The sequence below is a fragment of the Amaranthus tricolor genome, chromosome 1 (assembly GCF_026212465.1).
Source record: "Amaranthus tricolor cultivar Red isolate AtriRed21 chromosome 1, ASM2621246v1, whole genome shotgun sequence".
Lineage (NCBI taxonomy): Eukaryota > Viridiplantae > Streptophyta > Magnoliopsida > Caryophyllales > Amaranthaceae > Amaranthus > Amaranthus tricolor.
In genome coordinates this window covers 5628210-5644001 of record NC_080047.1, presented here as the reverse complement: position 1 = coordinate 5644001, position 15792 = coordinate 5628210, and the positions used below count along the sequence as shown (strand labels likewise).

General features: G+C 33.1%; 2 protein-coding genes across 2 annotated transcripts; one reads left to right on the top strand and one right to left on the bottom strand.

Annotated features, from left to right (window-relative positions):
• Positions 1 to 603: 603 nt before the first annotated feature.
• Positions 604 to 8175, bottom strand: LOC130818986 (ABC transporter C family member 3-like). The gene is made up of 9 exons (XM_057685287.1): positions 5718 to 8175; positions 5385 to 5471; positions 4372 to 4995; positions 4126 to 4290; positions 2618 to 2912; positions 2311 to 2525; positions 1740 to 2045; positions 1585 to 1648; positions 604 to 1168 (listed from the first exon to the last, which is right to left on the bottom strand). The coding sequence occupies exons 1-9, from the start codon at positions 8046 to 8048 to the stop codon at positions 777 to 779; spliced, it is 4479 nt and encodes a 1492-aa protein (XP_057541270.1). The 5' UTR covers positions 8049 to 8175; the 3' UTR covers positions 604 to 776.
• A 3716-nt stretch (positions 8176 to 11891) lies between these two features.
• LOC130818199 (uncharacterized) lies at positions 11892 to 12233 on the top strand. Its single transcript, XM_057684312.1, has one exon. The coding sequence runs from the start codon at positions 11892 to 11894 to the stop codon at positions 12231 to 12233; it is 342 nt and encodes a 113-aa protein (XP_057540295.1).
• The last annotated feature ends 3559 nt before the right edge of the window (positions 12234 to 15792 follow it).

Below are 15792 nucleotides of genomic sequence, written 5' to 3'. Positions count from 1 at the left end.
AATCGAATCTGATTTGACCCGATTTTAAAAAAGATCTACAATTATGTAAAAAACAATATGGACACAAAACCCGATTTCAAACCGACTTAAAACACTTGACTCGAAATCAATCTAATGACTCAAATGAACACCTGTAGCTGTAGTCTTATTGTAAGTTGAACCACTGATAAGTACAACCTTTTTTTCACTACTTCTAAATATCTTTTTACACAACTAAACATTTGATATTATAAAAATATACTACAAACGAATTGTAATCCTGTAAAATTTACCTTTTAATCTTATTGAAAAATGTCTATTAAATAAAATCCTAGTGACCACAAAAAATAATGTGAAAGATGATCAAAAATTAAAACAAATCAAATTTAATTGAACATACTAAAAAAGAAAAGTTATGCAAATTTCATGAGAATTAGTTTTACAAATCATTGATCAACATTGGGTCCAATTTGATGCATTTTCCTGTTATGGAATTCTAAATGTCACATAGACATAGTCATATTGCCAAATGCCAATATTTATGGTCATTGTTATGATATCAACATCAAAAAAATTAAAAGTTGATGACTCCAAAAGAAAAAAGTAACTTATTCAACACAAGGATTAAGGAAAAAGCTTAGAAATGAACGTTTTATTCAACTTATTTTTTGCTAACATTTACATAATCATAGTTTTTTCTCTTGTTATTACAAAATTGATAACATCACTTAACTGAATTTCAGAAATCTTATTTTGTACTCGTATTTTTCGCCATTACCTTTTTTTCACATTAAAGGTTAATAAATTATCGTACGAGTTTTGTTGTGATTTCTAGTTGTTGGCTCCACATTTGATATAGACCGTGTTGTATACTCTGCGACAAGTTTAGCAAACGACGAGGACTTGTTCTCGAGCAACCTTACAGGAGAATCACATTCCTCAACAAGTCCGTGGCTTAAGAGTAACACCATATCACTATCGATAACAGAGGTTATCCGATGTGCAATGATAATCACGGTTGAATCTGAGAAGTATTCTTTTAGCGTTTGTTGAATTAGATTATCTGTTGCAGTGTCGACTGATGCAGTTGCTTCATCAAGAACCAATACTTTGCTTTTCTTGAGAAGCACTCGACCTAGACAAACGAGTTGTCGTTGTCCCATGCTCCAATTTTCTCCATTTTCCGTAACTGAAATATTGACATGAAAGATCGGAAGTCAACATCAATTTCACTCCTTTAACCAAATGACATCAAATGATTCAGAGGGAACAGATGTACGCAACTGTTATGAATTGGGTCAAAGGGTCCAAGGGCATTATTGACATTTTACTATTAGTTAGTTTTTCGATTTTATTAGTTACGATAGTTGTTATATTTAGTTTTTGTTATTGGGCTTAGGCTATGTATTGTTTAAATAGCTTTTGGAATATTTGAATAACAGGAATACACAAAGGAGTCTGGGCAAACTCGAATTGCTCCATTATTAATCTGATTTTGGTTACAGTTCATTACAGCAACTTTACACTTATTAGAGAAAACAAACAGGTTGTTTCGATTGATAGCAGCAAACATCTTCACATAAACAAGATTGCGAAGGGACAAACCTATTGAATCAAGCTTCCCGTTTTTCTTTCTAACTTCATCTCCGAGTTGGCATTTATCGAGGGCCTAAAATATCATAATATGCATTAGCTAGGAGAAAATTCAAAACATAGGAGATATGAACATCATCCATTTACATACAAGAAGTAAGATTTACCTCCCAAATTTGTTCATCAGAGTATTCTTCAAGAGGATCTAAGTTGCTTCGGACAGTTCCTTCAAACATGGTGGGATCTTGCGGGATTATACTTAATCTAGACCGTAAATCATGCAGTCCAATGGAAGAAATGTTGATACCATCTAACATTATCTGCCCTGCAGCAGGTTCAATAATGCGAAAAAGTGCCTGTATTAGGGTGGATTTACCACTTCCGGTCCTCCCTACTATGCCGGTTTTCTTCCCTCCTTGGAAAGTGCACGTAATACCTCGCAACACAAGAGGCATATGAGGAGCATATCGAATCTGCAGATGTTCCACCATAATGGTTAAAGAACGCACGTTTTGACTATATTCTATGCCTCAAGTATTTTATGAACACTAGCAATTATCATATCATCATCATTAGCCAGTGTATTCCGACCCTAGAAAAACTATGAGCAACTATGAGCAGGGTCTGGGGAGGGAAGGAAGGCGGCAACTCATACCCATAAAGGAGAGCGCGGCCAAAGAGTCCCTCGACTCTCGACTCGAGCAATATGAATGTAAAATCCTGAAGAAAAAAGATCACCTGAAGATTTTGAATGTGGACTTCTCCTTGAGATGGCCAAGACGGTTCTGGTTCACTTTCTTTGATAACTAATGGAGGTTCACTCGGAATAGATGTATACTGAAAGATTCTCTCAACGGAGATGATTTTATTCTCCATATTACATAAATTCCATATGAGCCAACCTTGTAGCATATTCAGATTAAGACCATATGTAACAGATAAGCCAGCAATTCCTGAATAGAACAAAAGAATCATATATCAGGATCACGAGTCAGATTAGTGATGATCGGAGTTTTAAGATAACAAGAAAACGAAGCTAAAATACCAGGATCGATCAATCCAACGGGAATGGATATCAAAAACATTAATGAGGTGGCAAATGTAATTGAAGATAGCAAGTCCAAGCGAATGCACAGCCATTCCATTGCAGCAGCATTGTAGAACTTTGGTCTTGAATATTCGTTTACTAGCTTTACGCTTGTTTCACAAAATCTAGATTCTTGATCAAAGCTCCTTATAGTTGTCGCTCCTGATATGGTCTCGGAAAAATGTTGTATTACTGGAGCTTTGGTCGTCCCAACCAATCGACAAAGTTCTCGTGCTGAGGGTATGTAAAATTGCTGCCGAATTTTGAGGAAACAAGAAACGACTTGTCATGTTAGCAAACCAGTTTGCCAATGAACAGGCTTGTTTGCCAAATAGGTTTTTCGTTGGCTCTTAGCTTTTAACTTTTTGCTTAAACAACTATGAACAGTGTTTGGTAATTGACTTTAAAACTCAAAACCGAAAAGTTACCATTATTAGTTTTTTTTATTCGCTTTTAGCTTTTTTATGCATATTTTTCTCTAATAAACAACTAGAGCCAACAAGTGTATATGTCTTATACAACTAGCTTAACGGCTAAGTTAGAGAAGAAATCCGAAGAAACATTTCGTAAATTGAAAGCCATTGCTAGATGGTAAACTACAATTTTAATACTAAGTGTTAGAGTATATAAAATATCCTGGGGCTTCAACCATCAGTTTAAACTTTTGGTTGAGTTGGTTCCTTGACATGGTATCAGAAGCCTACGTGACAGAAGGTCACGGGTTCGAATCTCATCCACCCTTCATTTCAAAGAGGAATATTTCAAGCCAGGTATAAGAAAAGCATATGTTGCATCCACACTTCTAACTCAAAGGGCTTTCGTATGAGTAGGCGTGTTAGAGTTGTTAGAATAAGGAAACTAGAATAAAATCAGTACATATTATTTTCAGAATATTTGTAATTTAGGAAAGTATATTGCAATCCCAGTAATCAAGGGAACCCTAGCAATAGTGTTCATTGTATATAAGCTCATCTTTGTATCAAGTTTCATTTACAGAAATAAGAGAACATAGATTAAAACCCAAATTATTGTTCTTTACTTTGTATCATAGTATCAGAGCCAGAACGTTTCTTAAGTAGAAATTGTTCAAGCGGCTTCATCACGTACCAAAATATCTCTTACCTGACCAGAAAAAATGGCAGACGATTCCAAACCGCCATTATACCCGAACAGCCCGTAACGATAAGTCAGTTGTTGCAACTGATTCAACAGTTAAACACCAACAACCAGCCCGTAACGATAAGCTCATCTTTGTATCAAGTTTCATATACAGAAATAAGAGAGCATTGATTAAAACCCAAATTACTGTTCTTTACTTTGTATCATGAGTATATAACATATCTTAGGGCCTCAACCATCAGCTTAAGCTTTTGGTTGAGTTGGTTCCTTGACACTAAGCTGTAGCACAACCAAAGGAAATCCAATATTGAAAGTTAAAGGACAATTCCAAATCTCGTTCAATTTACCTGATACCACAGAGAAATTGCAGTAACGGGGATGAAAATCACGAAAACCTGCCACGCAACTTGTGACATAACTACTATAATACCCAGAAGTTGTATCAATGAAAACACAAATGCACCAACTTGACTCGGAATGATCATATCCACAGCACTCTGATCTGTAGATGCCTGAATCATGAACAAAATACATCAGCAACATATTTCATACGACAATGTATAGTACTTGTTCTACAATATAAGTGTATGTACCCGATTTAAGATCCTCCCACTTGGAGTAGCGTCAAAAAATAACATTGGAGCGCGGAAAATGCAAGAGTGCATCTTACTAAAAAGTGAAGTAGCCGTCTTGTATGCAGCAGTCATAAGAAGAGTCGCCCTTGCAAGGATACAAAAGGAACTTCCAACGGCCAAACCAACATAGACAAGAATCAATGTTTTTCCATCGACTAAAGGTTTAGCATCAGCGGAGACAGGAGTTGCCCAAGCCATCCAATAGTTGCTTAGTATTTGAAGAGTCTGGAAAATTATTTGAGCTAGCAATATGAAGGGTACCAAAGCTCCCCCATATGCTGTTGTGATGTATTTCCAATACACCGAGAGTCCAACTCTACCTTTCTCTCGTTCTTCTTCTTGAACGAGTTGTCCCTTAGGCCCCGTTGTATCCTCTTCTTTTCCTACGTTACCAATACCCGTTTCTATTTCTAGGGATTTTTTATCACAGTCGTCAATAGTCGTCGCTTTCTCTCTAGGGTCGATTGTCTCAAGTGCCGATAATGCTTCTTCGTGCGCTCCAACAAGTTCCATGAAATCTGTTCCTGATGCAAGAATATCATTGTATTTTCCTGCTTGCAATATCCTCCCATTTTTCATGAGCTGCAATGACACAAATGTTAAAAGAGTAAACAGAAATTGTTTAGGATTAGAATGTCAAGGAACCAATTCAACCAGAAGTTTAAGTTGATGGTTAAGGCTTTGGGATATGTTATATACTCTAACACGCCCCCTCATACGAGAGCCCTTTAGGCTAGAAGTGTGGATACATCACAGACCCTCCTCATACTTGGCGCTAAATATTTCACTTTAAATGAGGGGTGGTTGAGAATCGAACCTGTGACTTCTTGTCAAGCAAGCTTCTGATACCATGTCAAGGAACTCACTCAACCAAAAACTTAAGCTAATGGTGGAGGCCTCAGGATATGTCGTATACTCTAACACTGAATTGTATGTAAAGGATAAAGAAGTAGAATTCAAAGTTTTCTCACCAAGATTAAATCAGCAGCTGGTAAGAATTCAACTTGGTGTGTGACATATACAACAGTCTTGGATTCTAAAACGCCGAGCAGACATTCCTGCAGGGACATCAATCCATATGCAAGTACACAGATCAGCTAACAATTTGATTTCAGAAAATCTAATCTTAAAGATCCTGAACCATGTCATAAGATGAACCATGTCTAGCAAATTATGCTCAATTTTGGGCTATTCAGGGCTATTTAGGGCTCCTTTAAAGCAAATCACGAATTCAAAAGGCGAATGAGCTAATGAATCATGTTACATTGCAAATACAAACTACAGATAAGGGAAAAAGGTTATACCTTGAAAAGATGACTTCCTGTGTGAGCATCAACAGCACTAAAAGGATCATCAAACAGATAAATATCAGCATCTTGGTACAAAGCACGCGCGATTTGTATCCTTTGCTTCTGACCACCACTCAAATTTATGCCTCTCTCACCAATAATCGTCTGATCTCCGAATGCCAAGATTTCGAGATCCTTCTTCAAGGAACACGCCTCGAGTACCCTGTCATACCTTTTACTATCCATTTCCCCACCAAACAAGATATTATCAACTATCTTACCACTCTGAATCCAAGGCGATTGCGGAACATAAGCCTTCGATCCACCGAGTCTTAACACTCCAGAGAGCTTCGGAACCTCACCCAAAATGCAAGACAGTAAGGTCGACTTGCCAGAACCAACTGTCCCACAAACTGCCACCCTCATACCATGTTTAACTCTAAGGTTGATGTCCTTCAATGTAGGGCACAAGGCTGATGGGTCCCAACTAAAATTCCCTTTGTTTATCTCAATTGCAACCCCAGAAGCCTCCCTAGGTAATCTCTCTACATTGTCAAGTTCTAAGTCATCAAGGCAAAGAAAAGATGCAATTCTATCAAGGGAAACTTTTGTTTGAATGATCATAGATATGGTATCAGGCAGATTGTAAATGGGTTCTTGAAGAATCCTAAATGTTGCTAGTGCAGCTAAAATCTTTCCTGATTCTAAAGGGATACCTAAAATCATACAAGTCCCAAAAGTAATAACAGACACAAATGTTGGGGCACCCCAAAAAACAAAAGTTGTAATGGCATTAGTGTAAAGAAACTTCTTTAACCAACCATTTTCAGTTTCTCTTAACCCCACAATCTTGGACAAGAATTTCATCTCCCAAGCTTGAAGCTTTAGAATTCTCATGTTTTTCAATATCTCAGATGTAGCCTTCATCCTCTTATCCTTTGATTCCATCAACTTATCTTGATAGTTCTCAAGAAAAGTTGATAAAGGATAATTGGCCAACATTATAATCACGGTTGCAACAAAAGTAGCAATCGATGCGAGGCCAAGACTTCTATACAAGATAATCAAAGCCAATACAATTTGCAATACAACCATCCATAGATCATGCATATACCAACTAAAATCACATACTCTCTCTGCATCAACTGACATGAAGTTGATCATCTCCCCACTTGTATGACCTTGTTTCGATCGACACGAGAGTGTTAATGCCTTGTTATATATGCTCTCTATAAGCACAGATTTTGCCCTAATCCCAACTACTTGAAGCCTAAAGAACCAATGCCTTTGAGATAAACATTCCACTAACTTAGCAATGAAAAAGGTCGAAACTAGTAAATAGCCTTGGTTTTTGAATACCCTTTTCCCATTAAGGTATTGAACAAAGGAATCAATGAGAAAGGGACCCACATAGGATGCTAATGTATAAGTTAAACAAAGGATAGCAGTCAATAGGATATCAACCCTAGTTGTAAGAATCAAAGATTTCACTAATTGCATAGTTGTCACTTTCTTATCACTACAATCCCTAAAAGAATCTATACAATCCCTAAAAATCATATAGGATTCACTAACATCATCTTTACCTGATAGTGAAGGAACATCCTCAAGATCCAAAGTTTTCTTATACCCTTTGGAAATTAAAGAGCCTACCCAAGTAAAAGTTAAGTTACTAAGCAAACCAGCACTCAAATAAGGACTAATTGTTTCACTCCCTTCATTTTTACTTAAGTTAATTCTACCATTACTATTACCACTCAAAAAGGGTTCTTGAAGATGAACATCTTCCATAGTAAATTTCCCAAAAATCCCAACACAACAAAGAATAATTCCTGATATGACATACACAATATCAGATATCAAAACTTGAATTGGAAAATTTTTGCTTCCCCGTAATGAAACAATGTCCATAGCAAGACTAAAACAAGAGAAAGCAAGGTAAAAACCCAACCATATTCTTAACAAAAGAGGAAGTTTTAACCCATAATGATGGTTTCTTGTATGCAAATAGATAGAAAATAGCAACCAACCAAGCACTCTCAATGCTAAATCCAAAAGGGTAGCAATTTTTTCATCTGTCCAACCATGTCTATACCAGTAAAAGCAATTTAAGCATAAAAATACAAGATTATATGAAGAAACACCTAGAGAACAAAAGAGAAATGGTTTATAATGCCAAAAGGTTTGATCTTTAGAGTCTTTATTGTCTATTCTTAAGAAAAATTTGCTTACCCATGAATAAATTAGGCCTAAATTTAAAATTAAATGTAAAAAAACAGAGGATTCCCTCAAAAAGATTAAATTTTTGAGGAAAGATAGAGTGATTTCTGAAAAACCCAGTTCCATTATGAATTGTTTTATGGAGAAATGAAAAGGATAGAGAAGTAGAGAAAGCTGAATGTGGTACGGGGTTTTGTATGGTTGTAGAAGGTCGAATATAGTATTGAATGTTGGGAAGAAAAGGTGGGTGCTTGAGTAGTTAAGTGTTTGGAGCTTGGGTCCTATTTATAGAAGTATTACTCATAAAAAAATAGTAACGACAAAAAATATATATATATAATTGATTTTTCAACATGTGAGCCCGAAAAATTTGGATTTGTGTTCTCTGATCTCTTACCTTTTATATTAAATAAAGAATTAGTGTAAAGATTTTACGATTAAAAAAAAAATAGGAGTTTCCCCAACCCCAAGTATTAGACTAGATGGTGGAAACACTAACTTCTTCGTTTATTTTGGATTAAGAATAAATACTCTCTCCTTTTAATTTTTCATAGTTTTTAAATTAAATTTATGCTTCAATATAACTCTAAATAAATGTTAAAATGTAAAATAAAAAGTATATATTAAAACAAATCTAATAATGTAAACGGAAAAAACATTAAAGAATAGAGGGAGCAGTTAATATATAGAGTATATAATATAAAAATTATGAATTTGTTAATAAAAAAAAAACTATTTTTGTTATTAAAATAAATGTTACATTATATTATATAAAGTGTTACAACTATTAATAATAAACTTAAAAAAAAAATAGGAAATAATTAGTAATCCAACCTTTCACTCATCCATTATAATTAATCCTACCTTTGGATTATTTTTTAATAATTCAATCTTTATACTTAGTTTGCTGACATCATAACATTTTATTTTATAATAATTCAACATTTGCCCTTACTTTACTATCAACACACCCTATTAGTACACAAATTCTTGTGAGAAAAAGTCTCTTTGAGACACATCTCTAATTGAATCAGCCCATTATATATTTTTTAAAATATTGTAAGTATGCATTAAGAATGATGTAAGTAAACATTTAAGTTATTGAAAGTACGCATTAAGGATAATGTAAGTAGGCATTAAGAATCCCAGCTGGTCTTGGACGAGACGACCTCATAATGAGACTGTCAATTTGGGCCGAGCCAATTCGCGTGTGTAACAACCTGGAAATTTTCTTCATTTTCTGGGCATTTTTCAATTTTGATCTTAAAGGTATTAATTATGACATTAAAGGTATCAATTTTCAAAATTGATACCTTTAAAGTCAAAATTGATAACTGCCCCAAAAATTGAAATGTTGTTACGCACATGAAATGGGCTGGCCTACACTTCGTCTTAACTTACGACGGTCTCGTCCAAATTTTTGTCTTAGAATACGGTAAGTAGGCATTAATCTTTTAATGGGCTGGGCTTGAAATACGTTTTTCAAAGAGACGGTCTCTCAAGAGACTAACTGCTATTAATATTAGTATGCTGACAGCAAACTAAGTGTAAAGGTTGAATTATTAAAAAATAATTCGAAGGTGGAATTATTCACAGCGAATAGATAATAGGTTGAATTATAAATATCAGTTTTTCCATAAAAATATTATAAAAGTATCTAAAAAAATATTGTATAAAAGTATCTAAAAAATATTGTATAAAAAGTTCAAATGAAAATGTTAAAATTTTCCCATAAAAATATACATGACAAAGATAGTCATAACCTAAATTTAGATTAAAAAAAATATATTAAAATTAAGCACTACATTTTAGTAACTAATAGTATTATATAACTAATTAACAAAAACAAATTCTAAATAAAATAATACTCCGAACCAATTTAGTTGTCCCATTTTCTTATTTGGCAAAGTCTTTTTAGTTTTCCCATTTCTATTATCCTTAGTTCACACAAGTAATTACGAATATACCCCCATATACCTTACTTACCCAACTACCCTTCACTACTCACCCTTCACTACTTACCCTTTACTACTTATTCTTTTTAATAGACCCCACACCATCCTTAATAACCGTGCCCAAGCAAATGAGACATCTAAATTGGTTCGGAGGGAGTATTATATTTCAAGTATCTCAAAATATTCAATACATCAAATAAAATTTAATTTTAAAAATTAAAAAGATTTTCTAAACATTTAAAACACGTGATTTCTAATAAAAAATCAATCATTATCAATACAGATTGCATTTATTGTCGCAATGCTGACATGAACGTTAAAGGAAAATTCCCATTAAGAATGTAACACATGCAATTTTTAAATTGCCTTGAATAATATGAATTTTCACTGATTTTTCAATAATAATACGAACTTTCAATTAACCATGAATAATACGAACTTTAATATATTTTTTTCCCGCTGGCATACCAATTTACCTGTTACCGGTAAACTTCCTAATTCTTTTAAAAAAAAAATTTTTTGCTGATAAAAATAAGATAAGGAAACAGATCAGGAGTGCAGGACCTTCTCCCTCACGCAGCACTGGTTCTTCAATCATCTTCAAAATGGGTTTCTGTTTCTTCAAAATGCATCTTCAAACAATAGCCTCTCAAATAACCAACGACGAACTTAGTTCCAGAGCGATCCGAATTGTTTCGGATGTTACATACTCTCATATTTAATTCATTCAAGGACTTAGCTCGACATTTTAAATTGCATCCAATAGAGATAGATGCACCCATGAACCTTAATTAAACCCATGAACAAATAAACAAGGATCTCCAAAATTAGAAGGCAGGCATTTTACAAGTATCTAAAAGTGAAAATGCTTACAATTCCCCTGATTTCTTGGATACAAATGACTAAATGTCCGAATAGATGTTGGTGAAACATCGAAATCACAAATCTCATCATTCAGATTTCAGACATACGAATCAGCTATCGGGTAGTCTCATCGTCGCCAAATCAGCTGGTGGCCGTAGAGTGCAAACCATCTTTCTTGTTTTCCCAAAGTAAACCTACGCGGATTCAAGAGAAAAAAAAGTGAATCGGAACAACAAGATGACTAAATATGGAGCATCCCGTTTCAAACATAGAATAAGCCCGATTATGAATCGGCTGTGTTGAAAAAGCATGCCATTTATCAAAGCGTTTAACTTAAACCGTTGAAAAAAGTTAGCAATTCCTTTTGCAATTGATGTTCTAGATTGAGATGATGACGAAGGAGAATACATATTAAATATCAAATTACTTTAAAGAATAAAATGAAAATGGAAAAAAAAATTTAGATGTTGGAAGAAGTAATTACATTGGAAGAACAAAGTTAGGAAATGAGGAAGATGAGGCTGCTGAAAAAATCTGTCTATATTACCCATTAAACTGATGAATTAAACTGATGAAGAAATGGGTATTTACCGTTTCTCCAGGTAAACAACCGGTCAGTTATGCCAGCGGGAAACATATATCAAAGTTCGTATTATTCATGGTTAATTGAAAGTTCGTACCATTGTTGGAAAATCAGTGAAAATTCGTATTATTCAGGATAATTTTTCCATTTTTAAAAGTAATGATATTAATGGTATTTTGTTTTAATAATTTTTATTTAGAAGATTAGATATAGTACTTACTACTCCTCCAAGTATCATTATAATAGTATAAGATATTATTTATTTGTGCTATAGAATTACCACATTATGGTTTTATACGTGAGACTAATGTGGCAAATTAAAAAAAATAGATAAATACGCTATTACAACTTATAAGCATATATTTTTAAAAATTATTAATATCTAATTATATATGATTAAATTAAATTTAAAAAATTTAAATTTATGAAAACCCCAAGATGAATTATAATCTAATATCAATTTCTAAGAATGTATACAAAAAATTTAAATTTTATCGCGTTGTAATTAGGTCGGCTTTATTGTACGAGATAAAATGTTGACCCGTAAAAAAGATTTTTGAATAGAGAATGGAAGTAAGAGAAATTCATATGCTGAGGTGGATATGTGATAAAACTATAATGGACAAGATAAGAAACCAGGAGTTTAGGGAGAAGTTAGGAGTTGCATCTCTTTCTGTTAAGATGCGGGAGAACAGGTTGAGATGGTTTGGGCATGTGCAGAGAATGACCCATGACGGCCCAGTAAGAAGGATCGAATGCATCATAGTAGAGGGCAAGAGAAGTCGAGAAAGATCAAGGAGAACATGGGAGGAACAGATTAAAAGTGACCTACACGAACTCCACCTCTCTAATGACCTGACCAGGGATAGAGCCAGTTGGCGGTGCCTTATACATGTCTTAGATTACTAGACATGTCCCTCTTAACCACCGTTTGATTCTGTTCTTTGCCTATACTTATCGTTCTTTACCACCTCTCTTACAATTATCGTTTTTGTAGTTATTTATACGTACTTTATTTGTTGTGTAGATTTAATTAGTTGATTAAGATTCATGGTTAACGTGGGTGTAAGTTGCAGGCTTTCGGATTGTTACATGTTCCTTTCTCTTTGAAGACCCTTCTTGAGCCGAGGAACTCTTTGAGTGCACTCTCCTACATGGGTAGGAGTTGCTGTCTATCTTCCCTCTCCAGATCTAACTATAGTTGTCTATGAGTGGGATACATTGGGTATGCTGATGATGATTTACCCGAAGAAGTATCAACTTGGGTTAAATGATTTAACTATTCATTATATTAAATGTCATCAAAATTTGTTTTAGAATCTTCTCTGTCACCTTAAATTACTTTACTTGAGATATCTGAATTTTTTTGACATAAACAATTCATTAGATTTACTGTCAAAGAAAATTAAAATACAAAAAAGAAAAAAGGATACCGGTAAATGGAAAGATGAGAGAAAGAAAAAAATGAATCTAATATAAACGATATATAATTCCAATATGTAAGGTCTTTGAACATCTCATAAAAGAAAATGTAATTAAAGCATCAATACAGATTCAAACAAAATTATATGATATGAATCTGTTCTATAGAACAAAAAAATAAGAACTTAGAGCCAATAACGACTAAGGGGGTTGGTGGAAAAACAAAAGCTCCATTGTAGAATTCAGACCTAACCATTAATCAAGAAGCGATGGGAACGACGGAACCCATGAATACATAAGATTCACTTGAAAATGAATTCTGATAATTCATTGGAAAGGATGGCGGAACGAACCAGAGGACAATTCATATATTCTGAAAAATTATAAGCTAACTCTACACTCGAAATGAGTTAGATTACTTATTGTACCTTTAAATTTAGCATTAAATAGAAAATGTGGTATTTTTAAAAAAGTAGATATTTATTAATAATGGAGAGCTATAGATTAAGCAAAATAATGAAATTGTGAGAGATAAATCAAAATAAAAATAATATTAAATAAAAGCGGGAGGGAGTATTTTATAAAGTTTTATGAATATCCGAAATTGAAATGAATTTTGTTCATCCTTAGAGTTCTCAGTGCAAAAAATCAATAAATAAAAATAAAAATAATATTAAATAAAAGTGGGAGGCAGTATTTTATTTGATTATTTTTAATACAAATTTCATTTATATCAACTTTATAATCATACCCAATTAAAATATTAACAATTAAAATAATTTATTGGCATATATGAAAACCAAGTAAACACGAGTATCATTGAAGTATGACTAACACCTTGATTGAAAATATAGACCAAGAAAGATTTGTCCAAAAACTTTATTAAAAAAAAGCATTTCATACGTGTGTTGGTAAAACTTTTTAAGAAAGTCCAACTTTAATTCCTTGGGGATCAAGGGTACGCCGCAACTTAGTCGGAGGTATTAAGTATTTGAACGATATTTAATCTGATTTGATATTTACTTGAACTTATAATTAATTTTAATTTGATCATACTTAAGAAATGAATTTACAAACATATAAAATTTAATATGAAAAAAAATTCAATTTTAAACCAACCCAAAACACATAACTCAAAATTAATTCAATAATCCAAATAAACACAGTATATTAGGTCATGGAGTGGACCATTGAAAAGGAAATTTATTTGGAATTAGGATGGTTCCACACAATTTTCCAACTCCCACTAAATTTTAAAATAAGCAAAGAAAATAAAATAAGTTAAAAGACAAAAAATATCAAGTTATTGTGAGACTTTTTTTCTCAAAATTTACAATCTTTCTCAATTCTCATAAAAAAATCTCTTAAATAAATATCGCTTAGAGTATAATACCAACATTTTGTTTGATAACAGGTTTACGTCGAAAATGGTAATGACACTGAAATTTTATAATAGTTTAATAAGGGAAATAATATGTGAAAATGGATAATATTTGTCCAAGTTCAAAGTTTTTATTCACAAATTCATTTACATACAATTATTGTTATCATTTGAAGGAGCGAAGTTAATTAATACTCTCTCCTATACAGCTTAATTGTTTCATTTGACTTTTTACGCGTTTTAAGGTGGTTCAAAATGAAACCCTTAGAGTAGGAGAGAAAGTAATGTTATGGGTTTTTAATGAATTGATTAAAAGGTTAATGATTACCTCCAAATTTGAACATACTTGTGTACATTTAAAAATGGTGAATATTTTTCACCTTCAAAAGTGGTTAATTTTTTTTAATAACCGAAAATTACATACTTCGGTTAATAATCTAAAATACATACGTCCTACAAATAGGTCCTACAATTACATTACATACTTAGTCTGGAAAATAAAAAAAATACATAGTTCAATTACTTAATCTCATAATCTCGGACAGCCTTCTCAAATCTTCAACATATTCGGTGTAGTTCAAATCTTTGTTGATCATGTGAGTGCGGATTTTTTTTCGATCATCGACTTCAGATTTTTCACGTTAACAACAAAAATGATGCAGTAAAATTCTCATAAATTGCCACGGTATTGTAAATAACCAAAATTTCATTTTTATAAAAAAAATCATCATTGTACCATCCCATTTTTATTCAAAAATCCAAATTAAATGTCCAAAAAAATACAAAAAGCAGAAACCAAACAGCAAACTGAATTGCAGAACAGGCGCCAACTTAAAAATAAAAACCAAAACAGCAAACATAAGTGGAGAACATGCTTCAACATCAATTGCGCCATAAATGAAAACAGAACACAGAAACAAATTGCTATAAATACCAAGTTCATCTATCACATTAATTACACCTACAAGTTAAACAAAATGGCTCCAAACAAGAATCTGTTTCCCCAACAAAAAAACTCAAATAATGCAAAAATTATGTGCAAATTAAACAAGAAGGGAAAACCGATGCTAGGTACAATTAAAGAACTTGTAACAAAATACGAAGTGTGTAGGAAAACAATCACGAGAGTATGGAAAGAAGTTCAAAAGTAAAGGAAAAATAAGAACACAACCATCAACCTCAACAACAAGAGGGTTGGGAGACAAGCACTCAACAAAATTCAATTTGATGAGGAGAAGTTTAAGTCCATCAAATTTGAACTAAAAGGCACTCAACATTCAATGACAAAGCGAATGGAAGTATCACAGTCAATAGTGTGTAGGTGGAAGAAGGACAGAGTAATTAGAAAGCATACAAACGCAATCAAACCCACACTAAATGATAATAACAAACTACACATGTTAAGTTTTGCATTATCTAAGTTGCAATTTGATGAACACATTGATTCTTTCAAGTTTAAGCCACATGATAACATTGTTCATATTGATGAAAAGCATTTTTATCTAACTCGGGAATCACAGACTTACTACCTAGCACCGGATGAACACATTGATTCTTTCATGTGTGTTGTTGCAAATCCAATTTTTTTAACTAATGGTGATGTGTTTTTTGATAGTAAGATAGGGATATGATCTTTTATTACTCAAGAGCCTGCCAAAAGGAGCT

Coding starts and splice junctions, on each gene's coding strand:
- LOC130818986 (XM_057685287.1), bottom strand. CDS start 8,048: ATGGAACTGGGTTTTTCAGAAATCACTCTATCTTTCCTCAAAAATTTA. Junction 5,472..5,717: donor CAGGAAGTCATCTTTTCAAG/GTATAACCTTTT, acceptor ATGTCCCTGCAG/GAATGTCTGCTCGGCGTTTT. Junction 1,169..1,584: donor CGGGAAGCTTGATTCAATAG/GTTTGTCCCTTC, acceptor TCAATATTTCAG/TTACGGAAAATGGAGAAAAT.
- LOC130818199 (XM_057684312.1), top strand. CDS start 11,892: ATGGAAGTAAGAGAAATTCATATGCTGAGGTGGATATGTGATAAAACT.